Source organism: Schistocerca serialis, chromosome 9 (genome assembly GCF_023864345.2).
Source record: "Schistocerca serialis cubense isolate TAMUIC-IGC-003099 chromosome 9, iqSchSeri2.2, whole genome shotgun sequence".
Lineage (NCBI taxonomy): Eukaryota > Metazoa > Arthropoda > Insecta > Orthoptera > Acrididae > Schistocerca > Schistocerca serialis.
This window is the reverse complement of record NC_064646.1, coordinates 478,638,129-478,653,235: the sequence shown is the minus strand read 5'-3', so window position 1 is coordinate 478,653,235 and position 15,107 is coordinate 478,638,129. Positions and strand designations below refer to the sequence as shown.

At 42.2% G+C, this 15,107-nt stretch overlaps 2 protein-coding genes across 2 annotated transcripts in view; both read right to left on the bottom strand.

Annotated features, from left to right (window-relative positions):
• Window positions 1-15,107, bottom strand: part of LOC126418730 (fatty acyl-CoA reductase 1-like) — a 498,968-nt gene that overhangs the window by 415,793 nt on the left and 68,068 nt on the right. The gene's annotated exons all lie outside the window — the stretch shown is intronic.
• LOC126419724 (fatty acyl-CoA reductase 1-like) overlaps window positions 12,694-15,107 on the bottom strand; it is a 35,296-nt gene continuing 32,882 nt past the window's right edge. The window contains exon 4 of the mRNA XM_050086904.1: window positions 12,694-12,835. Within this exon, the coding sequence (XP_049942861.1) occupies window positions 12,694-12,835 (142 nt within the window). The remainder of the gene's footprint in view (window positions 12,836-15,107) is intronic.

The window sequence follows — 15,107 nt, the reverse complement described above, 5'->3', positions numbered from 1 at the left end:
GTAAAAAGTACAGTTGACATCAGTGAAAAGTGTAATGTAGGAGAGAATGTTATACCTGGCTACACTTCTCACATTTTAGCCTCTAGCCAGCCGTGTAACGGATCCTCAATATATTTTCTTATTCCATTTGTAAATGATGAGGTTCACTTTATACACGCAGCAGTCTTTTCAGAAATTAGAACAATTACTCGGCCTGAAAATTACGGTTTCCTCACGTAAAAACATGTACCGTGGTATAACATGGTCTTGTACCTAGGGAATTTAAAAGCGTTTCTGTCAAGAAAATCCTTTCAATACTATATTTAATCGTACATTATTACTCTCACACATCATTAACCATTCAGTAAATGTGAATTAAACAGAAGTGTTATATAAAAAATGACCTTCTTTGAATTCAAAATAGAAGATGAACGACCGATGATGTTCAGACGTTATGTAAATATTTCTAAAACTATATAGTACTTTACTCACCACAAAATTCTGAAACTGAAGAAAAACAGAACATTCGAAATAGTTTTGATGTATTATAAACCATATCCCACCGTCCACGAGAAAATCGTTTCAAACGAAATTTAATAAAAGAAAATGGCCATTTTCCGCTTGCTAACTTTACGAGTAGTAGTTGACATATCATTTTCCACCTCTGCTAAACATAGGAGTTCATTTTCCTCAGCAGAGCTTCACGACATGGTGTAGTTCGAAAAACCTGCTTAAAACTAGTTGGTAAATCGTTCGTGTGTGATGGCGTGGAAGCGAGTGACCGATTTTTGATACAACACGTTATCTTCGATGGAGAGTTATTGACAGCTATAGAAGTAACTTCAGGTGTCCTCAGAGAACTCTTCTGAGACGTTTACAGATCATGTCGTATATTAGTGAGCATGGAAAGACTAGTCTTTGTATATCAGGTGTAGGTGATCTACTGATTTGAAGGAACTAAATTTTCTGTGAGAGATATCTGTCTCAACTTTATCTTCGATAATGACAGAAACTGATGAAATGAATTAAAATATGTACCACCACAGGAACTTGAATCTGGCTCTCCTGCTTACTAGCCAACTGTGCTATCCATTGCACCACCATAGCAGTACAGCTGCATAAACTACTCTAGTCCAGTGCCGCCTACAACTTCAATTAACGCCTTCTGTCCTTTTTCCCCTTCTCATATAACCATTACTGCTGACATTTTCTGGTACTGGAATAGCACCCGACTTTTATGTTATGTGTAAATCCTGACTGTACCTCAGCTTCAGTCATTATTGATGATAACGATGAGACACAAATATCTCAAGGAAAATGTTATTACATCAGATCAATAGATCACCAACACCTGAGATACAAGCAGGATTTTCCCAGTACATACAACGCTGGTGTACTATTCCAGTGCTGGAGAGAATCTGCCCTACTGATGATCTGAGAAGGAAAAAGGGCTGAAGGTGTAATCGGAAGTTTGTATTGTGAAGGACATTGGACTAAGGTAGTATGCGTAATTGCATTAGCCGTACTTCTGTGTTACTGTACTGATTAGCACATCTGTCTAAGAAGTAGGAAACCTGGGTCCAGCCCAGGTGCAGTACAAGCGTTGATTGATTTCTTCAGCTTCCAACATTTTTGGGGTCTCTTGGTAATAAACCAGATTGTTACAGTTATCATTTTTTTCCTTTTGTAGTTTCGTGGACCCTGTTATCAATATGTCCGTGTGAGATGTGGTAACTATATTGTCATGTGTGACTGAACACCCACAGTAATTTTCACTTAATAAGCCGTTATCCATTGTTAAATCTTGTTTCCTTTAAATTTCAATGACCTTATGGAAGCTCTCTGTTCTCTAGGTCACTGCAGAGAGCATCTACAGCATCTTAAGGGTATGATGAACAACTGAACTAGAACTCTCACTAGCTATATCCACTTCAGCCAATGCGGCAACATTTTAAATAGAAAAATTTGCTTCAGTATCGAGGTGTGTGCCTTACTTTTATAAAGGACTTAGACATAATTATGTTGCAGGTACGTATTCGGGTGATTCTTTTTAGCTGTCAGCTGATATCATTAAGTGAATGTTCATCTCTCAGAAGCATCTCACCCTCACCTCATATTCCCAGTGGTTCTCTGTCAAACATGAGACTCTTCGAGCGACAAAAGTTTCAAGACTTTTAATAGCATAGTTAGCAGAATTTACTCCAGAGTTAAAAAGAGTTGTAGGTATGAAGTGTAAGTGCAAACCAGTTAATCAATAACATTGTTTGATACTTTCATTTTACCGCTGACTGAGAAATTATTGTATTTAAATTAAAAATTTGTTGAATTTACTTTGTAGTTATATTTCTTCTGTTATCTAACCTTTGTCTAAGAAATATCTTTGTTTGTGGTCACAATATGTTACTTTTGAAACTGAAAGAATGATTTTGATGTGGACGGGGAAGTGTATCTGGCAGAGGGAGACAAATTTCCAAATTTATAAACTTGTTTCAGCAATAACAATTATAATAAGCTATTGCAATAAGGAGTTTATAAATTGAAATGTAATGATTGCCCAGCGTATTACACTGGGCAAACCAGGTAGGTCTCTAGCCATAAGATATAAGGAACATATGCCGTCGAGGATGAGTATGAATAAGAATGTGTCGACGTTTACTGAACATATCATGGAAGAAGGACATATGCCCCAACATGTTAACGACACTGAACTATTGTGTAAAGAAGCAAAGAGTATGAAACTAGATATATTTGGGGAGGTGCAGACATACAAGCACAAAAAGTTTGACAGCAGGAATTTACTGAATGATCAATGTTATTTGAAAAGTTCCACCTTCCTTGAAGGTTTTCAGCCCGTATTGGGCGTAGTAGATAGGCACTAGTAATTACACGATTGTGCCATACGACTGTATGATTGTCGGTCGTTGTGGCCGAGTGGTTCTAGGCGCTTCAGTCCTGCCTTGGGAATGGATGTGTGTGATGTCCTTAGGTTAGTTAGGTTTACGTAGTTCTAAGGTCTAGGGCACTGATGACCTCAGAGCCATTTGAACCATCTGACTGTATGATTGTCTTTTGAGATAAACTAATGTTTTTGGACAATGCTCCGGTAGGAACCTGTCATAAAGAGTCATAAGCTGCTTTTATGTTATGTTGAGACAGATACGTTAATGTGCCCTTTGTCATCTTGTACCATGTTACCGCACTCATGTAGTAGGGTGCTAGTCATAGAGATAACGTCAATCATTGGTAGTGTGGCTATGTACAACGACTACGTTCGGCTGGTAGAATTAGCCCTATAAGCTATTAGAGCGTATAATATAAGCCGAAGTTATATTTGCATATGATTTCTGAATCATGCATCAAATAGTGATACGACAGACTTTGTTATTGTTCTACCACTCTAATGATCGTATGCAACAGTATTTCATCTGTTGGACATTCGTATTAATAGTATATGTTTCCTCATTTGCACATGAAGGCTTGTTATTAATTTATTGTCATACATATTGGCTAGTTGCCTGATAAACGGTGCGATGTAGCTCACTGTGGTGAGCTCCACCTATGGTGCTCGGGGTGCAGTACATTTGAAGACCGTGCGCCCAGTACAACAGAGGTAGTGGCGGAGGACATACGTTGCCATATGTAATTTTACTTATGTTAGAAACAGGCTTACGTCTGTCGAAGTTATTTTATTGGTTTTGACGCTGCCGCTGGGCTAAGACATTTTTCTTTTATTAGTGTGTAAGTAATACGTTATCACTTACCTAATTGCGAAGTTTATGTGTGGATTGTATCACTTGTCTAGATGTTATTTTAATCATTTTTAGGACTTCTGAAGAAGGCTATATTATTATAGCAGAAACCATGGTCAATGTTTAAAAAAATTAGAAGTTAGTGCAACTGTAGGCTGTTTTTGATTCGAGACAATTTCGTAACTGTTGCTGTTGTCACTGCCATGATGAAAATAACACAAAAGTATCTTTTAACAAGGACATACTCACTGCCACGCGCCTATTCCCATAAAATATTTTGTCGGTCGTCTTTCAGAGATATATGATAGGCACTGTGGTAGGAGAAACTAGCTAGCCTCATTTCGCAACTGGCAACTTGACTTCTTAAGACCTTATTAGCGTAGGAGCTGTCGAGTCAACAGGCGGATTCGTCGCTAGCATGCATAAAACAGGATGTGTTTTGACGGAAGTGTATCCAAGAGCCTTTTTGAGTTGAGGACCTCGGGCAAGTAGTTGTAACTCATAGCAAAAATAGAAATTTGGTGTTTGATCCAGTTTATTCAACACACAATTAAATTCGCCTTCACGTATTATTGTAGTATAAAGTCTGATAAGCAAATTGGTAACTTCACCTCGCAAGAGAGTGCCTGTCCGTCTTGGACAAATACTTTCCCAGGGTGCATAAACGTTCACTAATAAAAATTCCTGGAAAACCATTGAGATTCCTCTGCCGGAAGGAAAAAGTGTTTGTATTTAGGGTGTTATTCCTTACTTGAATAAAATATGTGTTCCACTTTCTGTTCCTATGTTTAAAACCGCATCGTACCCAACGATATCTGTGATTTTATCGGTCACTATTTCTTGGATAAAGATGATGTCTAGATCCACAGCATACAGGTAATCTGTTAAGGCTTTAATTTTAGCAAGCGACTTCATTCTATTACCATTTACCGTCGCTGCTTTGTAATCCTGGATGATGTTAATGCAGCTAGCTAGTGAAGTTGTTTGGTCGCCGATGTCCTCAGGACAGTTCCAGGTAGTGTCCAATGTGCTGGAGTCAGTCTTTTCAATTTTCTCGGTTTCCTACCCGTCGGCGATCATCTCATCACTTTCATCGTCCGTACTGGAGTTTGGTGGTGCCTCCTTGTGTCCGTGCCACTTTTCTCTCTGTTTTCAGCATTTTACGGATTCGTTGTAATTTATCGTCTAAGTCTTGTAGCTCTTCGGGCGTTTCACAGCACGCCTGACCTTTTGTCTTTCAGATTTCTGTGGTGTGTTGTCGGTTTCCCCATCGGCAATGGCTGTGGCCTTACGTGTCGGCGTGACACCCTGTGATGCTGCCACAGCAGTCGGCGTTGTCGTTACTCGCAGTATCTGATGAGACTCGTCAGCAGTGCCGCTAAGCAGTCCGGCAGACCCCCGTTCGAGTCGGACGCACGCACTGAGGTGGTCAGTGGTCGTTCAGAAGTTTCATTTACTGTGTCACCCGGAAGCACCTCAGTACGCGCTGTTAAGGTACTTGTTTGCACCGGAGCTGCCGGTAAAGGTTCCGGTGTGTGCGTTCGTGTAACGGGACACTGCAATGCGTGCAAGACGCTGGCATATATTGAGTCGTTACGTAAGTTTCCTCTGTCCATGTCTGGGCGCGCGCGGGTGCTTTTACGCAGCGTCTTAACTTTTCGACATGCTGATTTTAAATGATCTGTGGGTCGGTAATTGGTACAGGTGCGCGGTTTGTGATAAACCTTTTGCATTTCCTTTATGTTTTTGTCTTCTTTAAAGGCAAAGAGAGGAGATGAAGCGGTAGCCCATCATAGAGCCTATGCCTACCGTCATGTATTTTTTGACTTTCAGTTGTTAAAAAACAGAGGATTTTTTCTGGTACCAGTAGGAGGAAGGAAGGATTCGCGCTCAGCTAGTGAACGAGTGAGAAGCACGCCATTTTTAGCGAGTAATTGTTGACCGCCATTTTGGGGTCGCTATGAATAAGTGAGGAGTATGTATTTCATATGTGCACCGTTTAGAGAAATACAGTATTGTTTTATTAACAGAAAGGTCGTGTGAGCTGTTATTTCAAATAGTACAATAATTACAAGAACTGAAGCCCACCTGTGTACTTTGGAAAATTACGAAGATCCGATAAGCTTAATGGGAACACGGTCAAGACTTCAGAGGTGAACACGGCGACCAAACGTAGCATTATAGAGAATGGTAAGCACAAATCTACAGCGGAGAAAGAAACTACCTCGCCCTGCAAAATAATATGAACTAATACGGACTAACCTCCAGGCATAGCTCAGCTTATTGTGCTTGTCATTCACGCCGAAAAATTAATCTCGTTCGTTCAATACATTTTAAAAAGCCACGCATTTCAACATTTTATTATCATCTATTCCATTATTTTATTATATTATGGGTTGTCCGTCATACATTACTAAGCCTTTAAGTCCCTGAATGAATACATGTGACGGGATATACTTCTGCAATTTACCCAGTTGTCTGCATTGGAATACTTATATCCGGTCCATTTTTCAGACATTATTTACAAAACCGTTCTGCAATAGCCAAGTGTCTTCCGGAATAGATCGAAAGTTACTTCAAATGGAACAGTGAAAATTCAGACTGTCCTAAGACCTGCGTAAGTGATAGCACCACGTTGACTTCTCAGTTTATATGCATAGAATCCGCAGTTCCTTGGGTACTATCAATAATTCTGGCACAAGTCTCGTCATTACATATTTTCACACATATGGCGTTTCCTACAAAATCGAACTAAAAACCTAGCATTTCATTGTGTCGTAAACCTATCTTGTCGTGAAAACTCATCTAATTCGGATTTTTTGGACTTTCAAAATCGTATGGGAATGCAACCTTCAAGATGCATTTCCGACTATATGATTCCATGGTCGTATGAGTCACTGTACTCATAATAATAGTTCCCCTGTCCTGTAAACTGCCACGTAAACACGTCCTCCCTCGGCCGCGTCTGCAACGGAACTGGACTGAACCATTGAAATAGACGTGAAACGCTTGTCTACCGACGTAGATTTCTTATAATTCAACCATTTATACGTCCTCGAATAATGGTTTTTCCAAAGAAACGATACGATGAGTTAAATTGCAACGATTCTCGACGTATACTGTATTCTAACTATTATATTGCTTCTATTTGACGATGTAAACTCTAAACTGAAGCTGCACATAGAGCTAGAGTGGTGAACACTACCACTACTGAACTTGAACGTGCGCAGTTCTCTGTTCTTGGATTCTAAATTATTTGGGCGGGACAACCTCTTTGTCTCTCATTGTACAGTCTGTGTGCTTACAACAGAAAGAGAACTCCTCACACACAGTGAATGTAGTTTTATATACACTGGCTACAGGTCCCAGTAAGGACCAAATCATGGACGTGCCTTCACCACACCCAAGTGCTCCATAACGACAGGCAAAGAAACTATTTGCAAACTTAGTCGGTGCTGGACATTGTGTGCGAGTTCAATTAGCCACTGCCGCTTCCATAATATTGCTGAATCACGCCAATTACGAACAGTTGGGCAAGTCGCAGTTGACATCTTGCACGTAACTTACTGCGTATAACGGTCAGGACATTCCAGTGCTTGATACATGTAGTTTGCCAGCCACGTTCTCTCACACCAGAACAGTGACATGTACCATTTTGTGTTCGTGAGACTGTGAATATAGTTTTGGATTAGATTCTTTTATTTGGTCTTCGTATACAGGACAATATATATTCTGTTTCTGCTTTCAACCTAAGAGACAGGAAACTCTGCAATCAATTGAGTAACACTCTCAATTGATTGCGGAGTGTCCTGATTTATTTTCTGAAGGGCTCGGCAGAGAAAACAATTTTGTGTCGCACATGACAATGAAGGACAACGCGAAACCTAAGCTTTTCCGGGAGTGTCCCGTCCCTCATGCTCTTAGAGACAAAGTTGCAAGTGAACTTAAAGAATGGCAAGATGGTGTGTTATTTCTCCTCTCCAGGCTAGTTAATGGAGTTCTCCCTTAGTCCTCTTACCAAAGCCTTCTGGAAGACTCCGTCATTGAGTTGACTGTGTTACGGAAACAATAATTGGTACTTATCCTTCGACTCACCCTGAGGAATAAATGGATAGGCTTGATGTAGGCCACTATTTTTCAGAAATGGACCCGAGAGATGCGTATTTGCAAATTCCGCTAGATGAGGAGTCTGAGAAAGCGTTCGTGGTCAGTGCACATTTACGATTGTTGAAATTTTTGCACTTATCGTGTTTCAGTGCATACGTCCCTGCCATATTCCAACGCTACATGGAACAGCGTACTGCAAAAGTTCCATTCTGTTCAATTACTTGGACGATAATGTTGTATCAGGATCTACACTGCAGAAACATGTCAGTAACCCTCCTATCCTTTTTCAAGTACATTCAGCTGTAGGTTTGAAGTGTCGCCTGGACAAATGCGCCCTTTTCAGACTGAAATTCAGTACTTCTGTCATGTTCTTAATAGTCAAGATGTTCATCCTCTTCACTCGCATTTGCAGGCCGTCCGGGACCTCTCACTCCCGAGGAAAGTGATGGAATTGCAGTCCGTTCTCAGCAAGATGACGTATTATACCTGGTTTATACCCAGCGCAGCCCATATCGCGGCACCATTACATCGTTTATGCCTGATGAATGTGCCATTTGTTTGGAAAGTCAGGATGCTTTCCAGAAATTTAAAAATGCCTTGTAGTGTGACACATGCTTTGCTCATTTCGATCCAGCTAACCTTGTGGTTTTGGCAGTGAATATTTCTTAGTTCGGAATCAGAACAGTGCTCTCGCACAAATTTGGTTCACAGGACAGGCCGATTGCTTTCGCTTTCGAGTTTCTGGCCAAGACTCAATGTAACTACTCCCAAATCGAGAACGAAGCATTTGCTATTAAAGTTTCACCATTAACTCTTTGGTCGGAAGTTTTAGCTAGTGACGGACCATAAGCCACTTCAATCTTTATTTCATCCCTCCAAACTTGTTCCGCCGCGCGTGACTCAGATGTTGCAACACTGGGCTTTCTGATTTTCACAGCATTTGTATCAAATATTGTACCGACCCAGGTCGAAGCGTGCGAACGCTGACATCCTTTCTTGCATTTTCTCGGTTCTGATTCCGAATTCGATGCTACTGCCGAACCTTGTTATCAGACCGATGCGCAGCACACAGAAATTCTACAGAATTTTACTCTGAAGTATAGAAAAATTGCACAGTTTACGTAAGCAGACCCAGACTTGAACCTTTTGTTGCACTACATCCTTACTGTTCAGACTCGCTCATTGACAAGCATTCCGAATTCTTTTGTGCGCCAACATTTTGCTTGTCGGCATACCCTCTCCGTTCAGCACGGTGTGATTTTTATTCCGAAGTCGCGAGTACTTATTCCTAAAATGTTGGAATAGACGTGTTGAGATTGCTCCTCCAAGTACAAAGCGTCACTGTTGTATAAAACAGTTAGCGCCTCGGCACTGTACTTGGGCGGGCATGGACGCCCACATTTGAAAATTACGATGTCAGAGTAGTGCTTGTGTTGAAACTATATCGGTGCCACCACAAATGTTTTTAGCTTTGCCAAAGTCTCAATTGCCATGGTAACGAGTGCATATGGACTTTGCTGGTCCCTTTTGGAACACTCGTTGGCTTATTGTTGTGTACTCTTTTAGTAAACATCCGTTTGCAGTGCACATTAACTTGACTACGGCGCGTACTATCACCGAGGCTTTGTCATCTATTTTTAGCTTGTAAGGTTTGCCTGCAGTATTGGTTGCAGACAACAGATCACAGATTACGGCAGAGGACTGAAAGTCTTTGTACAGCCAATTGTATCAATCACGTTACGAGTTCTCCGTTTCATCCTCAGTCGGATGGACAGGTTGAACAATTTGTACATACGATCCAGCGACAGATAACAAACTATGTGCCTCCCACACAATGAGGCAAGCGCTGCTCCTGTTCCTCGCTCCCAGCTCCGCGACGGTCAGTGTCCGCCGGAGCTTCTTAATGGCTTTTCGCTTTTCGCATAGTGATTGTATTCCTTTCAGAGTATTTGGCCTTACCATGTGATGGGAGTGAGGAACGATTCTTCGAAATTGGGTCGCTTGCATGTACTTAATACAAGGTCCTGTTGGGTTGCAGTGGCACCATCAGAACCAGATTAGTGCTTGTCGATTACGAAATTCTTTCCAGATTTTCTGTATGCAGATTCGCATCCTACTGGGTTCTTGTGGCTGGCGTGGCCGCCCCCGAGTACTTCTTCGGCACCGCCTGCGGACCGAACGGAGCTGCAGCCATCGCCTCCGCCACCGCTGCATCTCGAGTTCCCGTCGCCTTCCGTGGAACCGCCGCAGCCGTTGGCATGGCCGCCGTCTCCGACTTTCGTCGGTTGCTAGCAGAACGACATTCCCGTCAGAGCGCAGGACGGATGTCGGATAGCGCCCGGCGTTTGGTGTCAGTCCCAGTTGCGGCTCCTGGCTCCTCACGCCACCCAGTTTCTTGCCTTCCCCATTCCCCCGCTCCCACCGTTGTCGTAAGATGTCCCTCTACATGACAATGGTACGGCATTTGGGGAGGGGGAGAGTGGGAGGAATGTGCGGACCTAAAGCATCGACAGCAGCGAAATGGCGTTACAAACGCGTGGGGAAATAGCAGGTGGCAGGGAAAGAGCGGGCACCTCCACACCTCCAGGAAGACAAAGTTCATCGCCCCTTGTCACCGCCCAGCTCGGCAGCAGACCTAGAGAGCATCAGTAATAAGTAATGGAAGCCTTCGTACAGACTATTGCCAATGTAATTGCGTGCAGCTGGCACAGGAAGCACAGAAATTTAAGTACCGTTTCTTACCTTAATAGAAACAATGTTTTCTATCAATTGCAAAGTGTTTTGTACAGATAATTTAGGATTCCTGTCACTGTACATCGCAAATGCTCTCCTTCCTTGTTTGTGTTGGTGCTAAAAGGTACTGCAAGAAGAGTGGATACTTATACATCAAATGCCCTTAATCACCATGACGTACATCTTTGTTGCATACTGATTGAGATGGAATATTAAGATATGAATTTCACATTTTTGTCATTTTTCAATGGCATATTGCCATTGATAAGTCGTGTTGAATATATTAATCATTTTAGCTCTTTTCAGTTTTCTAACCTTAGCAGTTTCTTATATCGCTTATTATGTAGAAATATTGATTTATGGAATTAAATTTTCCTTGAGTCACATGTCCCAATTTTATCTTCGATAATTATTAAAGCTGAAGAAATGAATTAATCGCTACAGTGACATAATATCTGCCACATCTGCCTATTGAGCAGGAGACCCACATTCATGTCCCGGCTGTGGCACAGTGTTTTTCGCTTCTTCAGCCCCTATCATTACGTAGTAACATGTTATACAATTATAACAAAATTTAAATGTCGGTGCACAGGCATTTCACTAGAAAATGCTCCAAAACGGTACTTTTGCATGTTAAGGCTGGTGCTACAAGTTCATCCCATTGGCCCATACAGTTTACCAACGGTGCTCTTCTATGTAGTCCTTATCGATATCATTGCCACAAGGGAGTTCAAACACAGCTTATATACGAGGGCAGTTCAATAAGTAATGCAACACATTTTTTTTCTCGGCCAATTTTGTTTGAAAAAACCGGAAATTTCTTGTGGAATATTTTCAAACATTGCCGCTTCGTCTCGTATAGTTGCATTGACTTCCGACAGGTGGCAGCGCTGTACGGAGCTGTTAAAATGGCGTCTGTAATGGATGTACGTTGCAAACAACGGGCAATGATCGAGTTTCTTTCGGCGGAAAACCAGGGCATCTCAGATATTCATAGGCGCTTGCAGAATGTCTACGGTGTTCTGGCATTGGACAAAAGCACGGTGAGTCGTTGGGCAAAGAGTGTGTCATCATCGCCGCAAGGTCAAGCAAGACTGTCTGATCTCCCGCGTGCAGGCCGGCCCTGCACAGCTGTGACTCCTGCAATGGCGGAGCGTGTGAACACACTCGTTCGAGATGATCGACGGATCACCATCAAACAACTCAGGGCTCAACTTGACATCTCTGTTGGTAGTGCTGTCACAATTGTTCACCAGTTGGGATATTCAAAGGTTTGTTCCCGCTGGGTCCCTCGTTGCTTAACCGAACACCATAAAGAGCAAAGGAGAAGCATCTGTGCGGAATTGCTTGCTCGTCATGTGGCTGAGGATGACAATTTCTTGTCAAACATTGTTACAGGCGATGAAACATGGGTTCATCACTTCGAACCTGAAACAAAACGGCAATCAATGGAGTGGCGCCACACCCACTCCCCTACCAAGAAAAAGTTTAAAGCCATACCCTCAGCCGGAAAAGTCATGGTTACAGTCTTCTGGGACGCTGAAGGGGTTATTCTGTTCGATGTCCTTCCCCATGGTCAAACGATCAACTCTGAAGTGTATTGTGCTACTCCTCAGAAATTGAAGAAACGACTTCAGCGTGTTCGTAGGCACAAAAATCTGAACGAACTTCTCCTTCTTCATGACAACGCAAGATCTCACACAAGTCTTCGCACCCGAGAGGAGCTCACAAAACTTCAGTGGACTGTTCTTCCTCATGCACCCTACAGCCCCGATCTCGCACCGTCGGATTTCCATATGTTTGGCCCAATGAAGGACGCAATCCGTGGGAGGCACTACGCGGATGATGAAGAAATCATTGGTGCAGTACGACGTTGGCTCCGACATCGACCAGTGGAATGGTACCGTGCAGGCATACAGGCCCTCATTTCAAGGTGGCGTAAGGCCGTAGCATTGAATGGAGATTACGTTGAAAAATAGTGTTGTGTAGCTAAAAGATTGGGGAATAACCTGGTGTATTTCAATGCTGAATAAAACAACCCCTGTTTCAGAAAAAAAATGTGTTGCATTACTTATTGAACTGCCCTCGTACATCGCTGCCTTGAAGAGATACCGAAATGAATGGGTCAGTCACAAAGTGATCCAGGCTCCCACTCACCAATGGACGGGCTGGCAATGACGATGTGGAGCCGGTCGCAGTATGTCGCCACCAGCTTCTCTGTCAGGTTCTTCGTAAAGGCGTACGTGTTTGGCAGGTTCCCCAGCAACCTGAAACAACATGTGGTTACATTTACAAATTTTCACGTTGCTCCACACTCATCTAGATTGTGGCGTACACTTATGAGAAAAAAATTATGATAAGTAGCTTGATAGCCTCGTAGTATACATTTAGAACACAGTACATCAGCGATTCTACGTGACCTGTATTCGAGAATTCCTTTATAGATTTTCAGATCTGTGGAACAAACGACGTGTGTTCACAGGTTTTGCACTTCCCATAAATTACGGGCTAGTTGTTAGTGGGTGTACAACAGGTACGACCCATGGGGGGGCCCGATACACATACTTATTCAACTTTAAGGGGCCCCTCGTCTTGTGAGGTGACAACAACGCTCCTAGCGCATAAAGTCAGAACCTCACAGTCCGTGAAAGTAGTACAGAAGACAAGTGTATAGTAATCCCACGGGGAATATGTCGCCAGTTGGTGGTGGAATTGTACACCATGTCCTACTTCTGTTCCATTCTCAGCTGAATGTGTGGTAAGGTGATTTCTTGTATTGGTTTGAAGCTGACGGGGAAATCGATTTTGTGGATAAACGAGGAAGGGTAAAGTCACTTTTATTGTATCATTAAATCGGATTTATTTGGATCAACTATTAATTATAGTTATTTCTTTGGTAAGCTACATCTTTAGCTTAAGTCATCTCTACGTTTCGAGATTTTAGAATGTGTTAGACATATTGTAGCCATCTTATTCTAAACTGGTAGCGTCTCGGGCATGATGGTCCCTGTTTCTTTCAAGGGGCCCACTTTCCCCCAAACATATTCCGACATATAACTCGAGTTTACTCTTGCGGATAACTCTTAAACATCTGGATGTCGTCCTCACAAAACTTCAAAACAATGCTGGAGTCCATCAAAAGTGGGCGACACTATTCAAGTGGTGGAATACGTTGGAAGAAAGCAAGTATTCTCAGAATGAAATTGAAGAGAAGAGTCAACAACTTAAATCAAGAAGCAACCGAAGACAAAGAAGTCTTTGTTTCAAAACGACCTCGTTCACAACTGAACAGGAGAACGAACAAAAAGACTATTTTATGAAAAGCAAGAGATATCAGAAGACTTGCTTTTGAACTGGATGAGAAAAACAAAATTAAATATTCTTTTAACAAACACTCACGTCTTGCTGGAGGAGATTGGTTCGCCAGAATCAAGGGTCGTCGGTCAGACCGACACTGCGGTTGCCAGAAGCGGTAGCCATCGCTGGAGCTCAGGCCTTTAACAAACCTAATGCAGATAAATTTTTCTCCGTATTAAAAACCCCCTTGGATCAAAAACAGTTTCTGACCCGCCGAATTTCTATCCTCGATGACACTGGTGTAACTACTTTTCAAATAAAATCGAGTAAGACGCGAGCCTTGCAAGGAAAAAAGCAAGTAGGGGCCGTTACATCTGCAGAAGATGGAGTTCTGTTCACAGCAGCCATCTGTATTCCCGCCGGAGGACATTTCATCCCATGATTATTATTTTCCCTCACATCCGAATAAAATCCAAGTTGGCTGATGTTTCTCCGTCTGGAACATTATTTACTTATAATTCTTCAGGTTGGATGCAATTTTCTTTATGATTTGATCATTTCTGAGCCACACTAAGCCGTCATACAAGCATCCTGCTCTTCACAAATTGTATGGTCATATGACACGGATCTAGAACCTGGATGTCATTATGCATGCAAAGGAAAACAAAGTGCTGAAACTTAGAGTTCTGCCTCATTGCAGCTATCAATTGCAGCCACTGGATGTGTTTCCGCTTAATACATTTCATGTGTCTGCTGTAGAGAAGTTTCTCCGCAACAGTCCTGGATAAGTAGTGCTCCAATTCCAAGTGAGCAGAGTCTTTGGAGAAGCATATCTGAGGTCGGCAACACCTATAATAGCTATTAAAAGTTTTAAAAGATGTGGAATATTTCCTTTTAACGCCGACGTTTTGGAAGAAGGAGATTTTGCTACCTCTTTGCATGCCGAAAGACCTCTTATTTCCAAAGGTAGGCCTATTTTTCAATTCAGAAACCCTGAAAATAAACAACCTCTAATAATGCACCACATATTCCAGCCCCAATGTCACCACAAAATAGTTCTCCTTTGGTGGTTACTCCCAAGATATCAGCCCACCAACCCAAATCTGTTCAGGTTTGATTGTAGAAGAGGAAAAGGGGCGTAGCTGCCATCCTGTCAAGCAGTCCATATAAGAATAGCTGACTCATGAGAAGAATTTGTAAGCAGAAAAACAAAAGACAAACGGAATGAAGAAGAATGTGCAT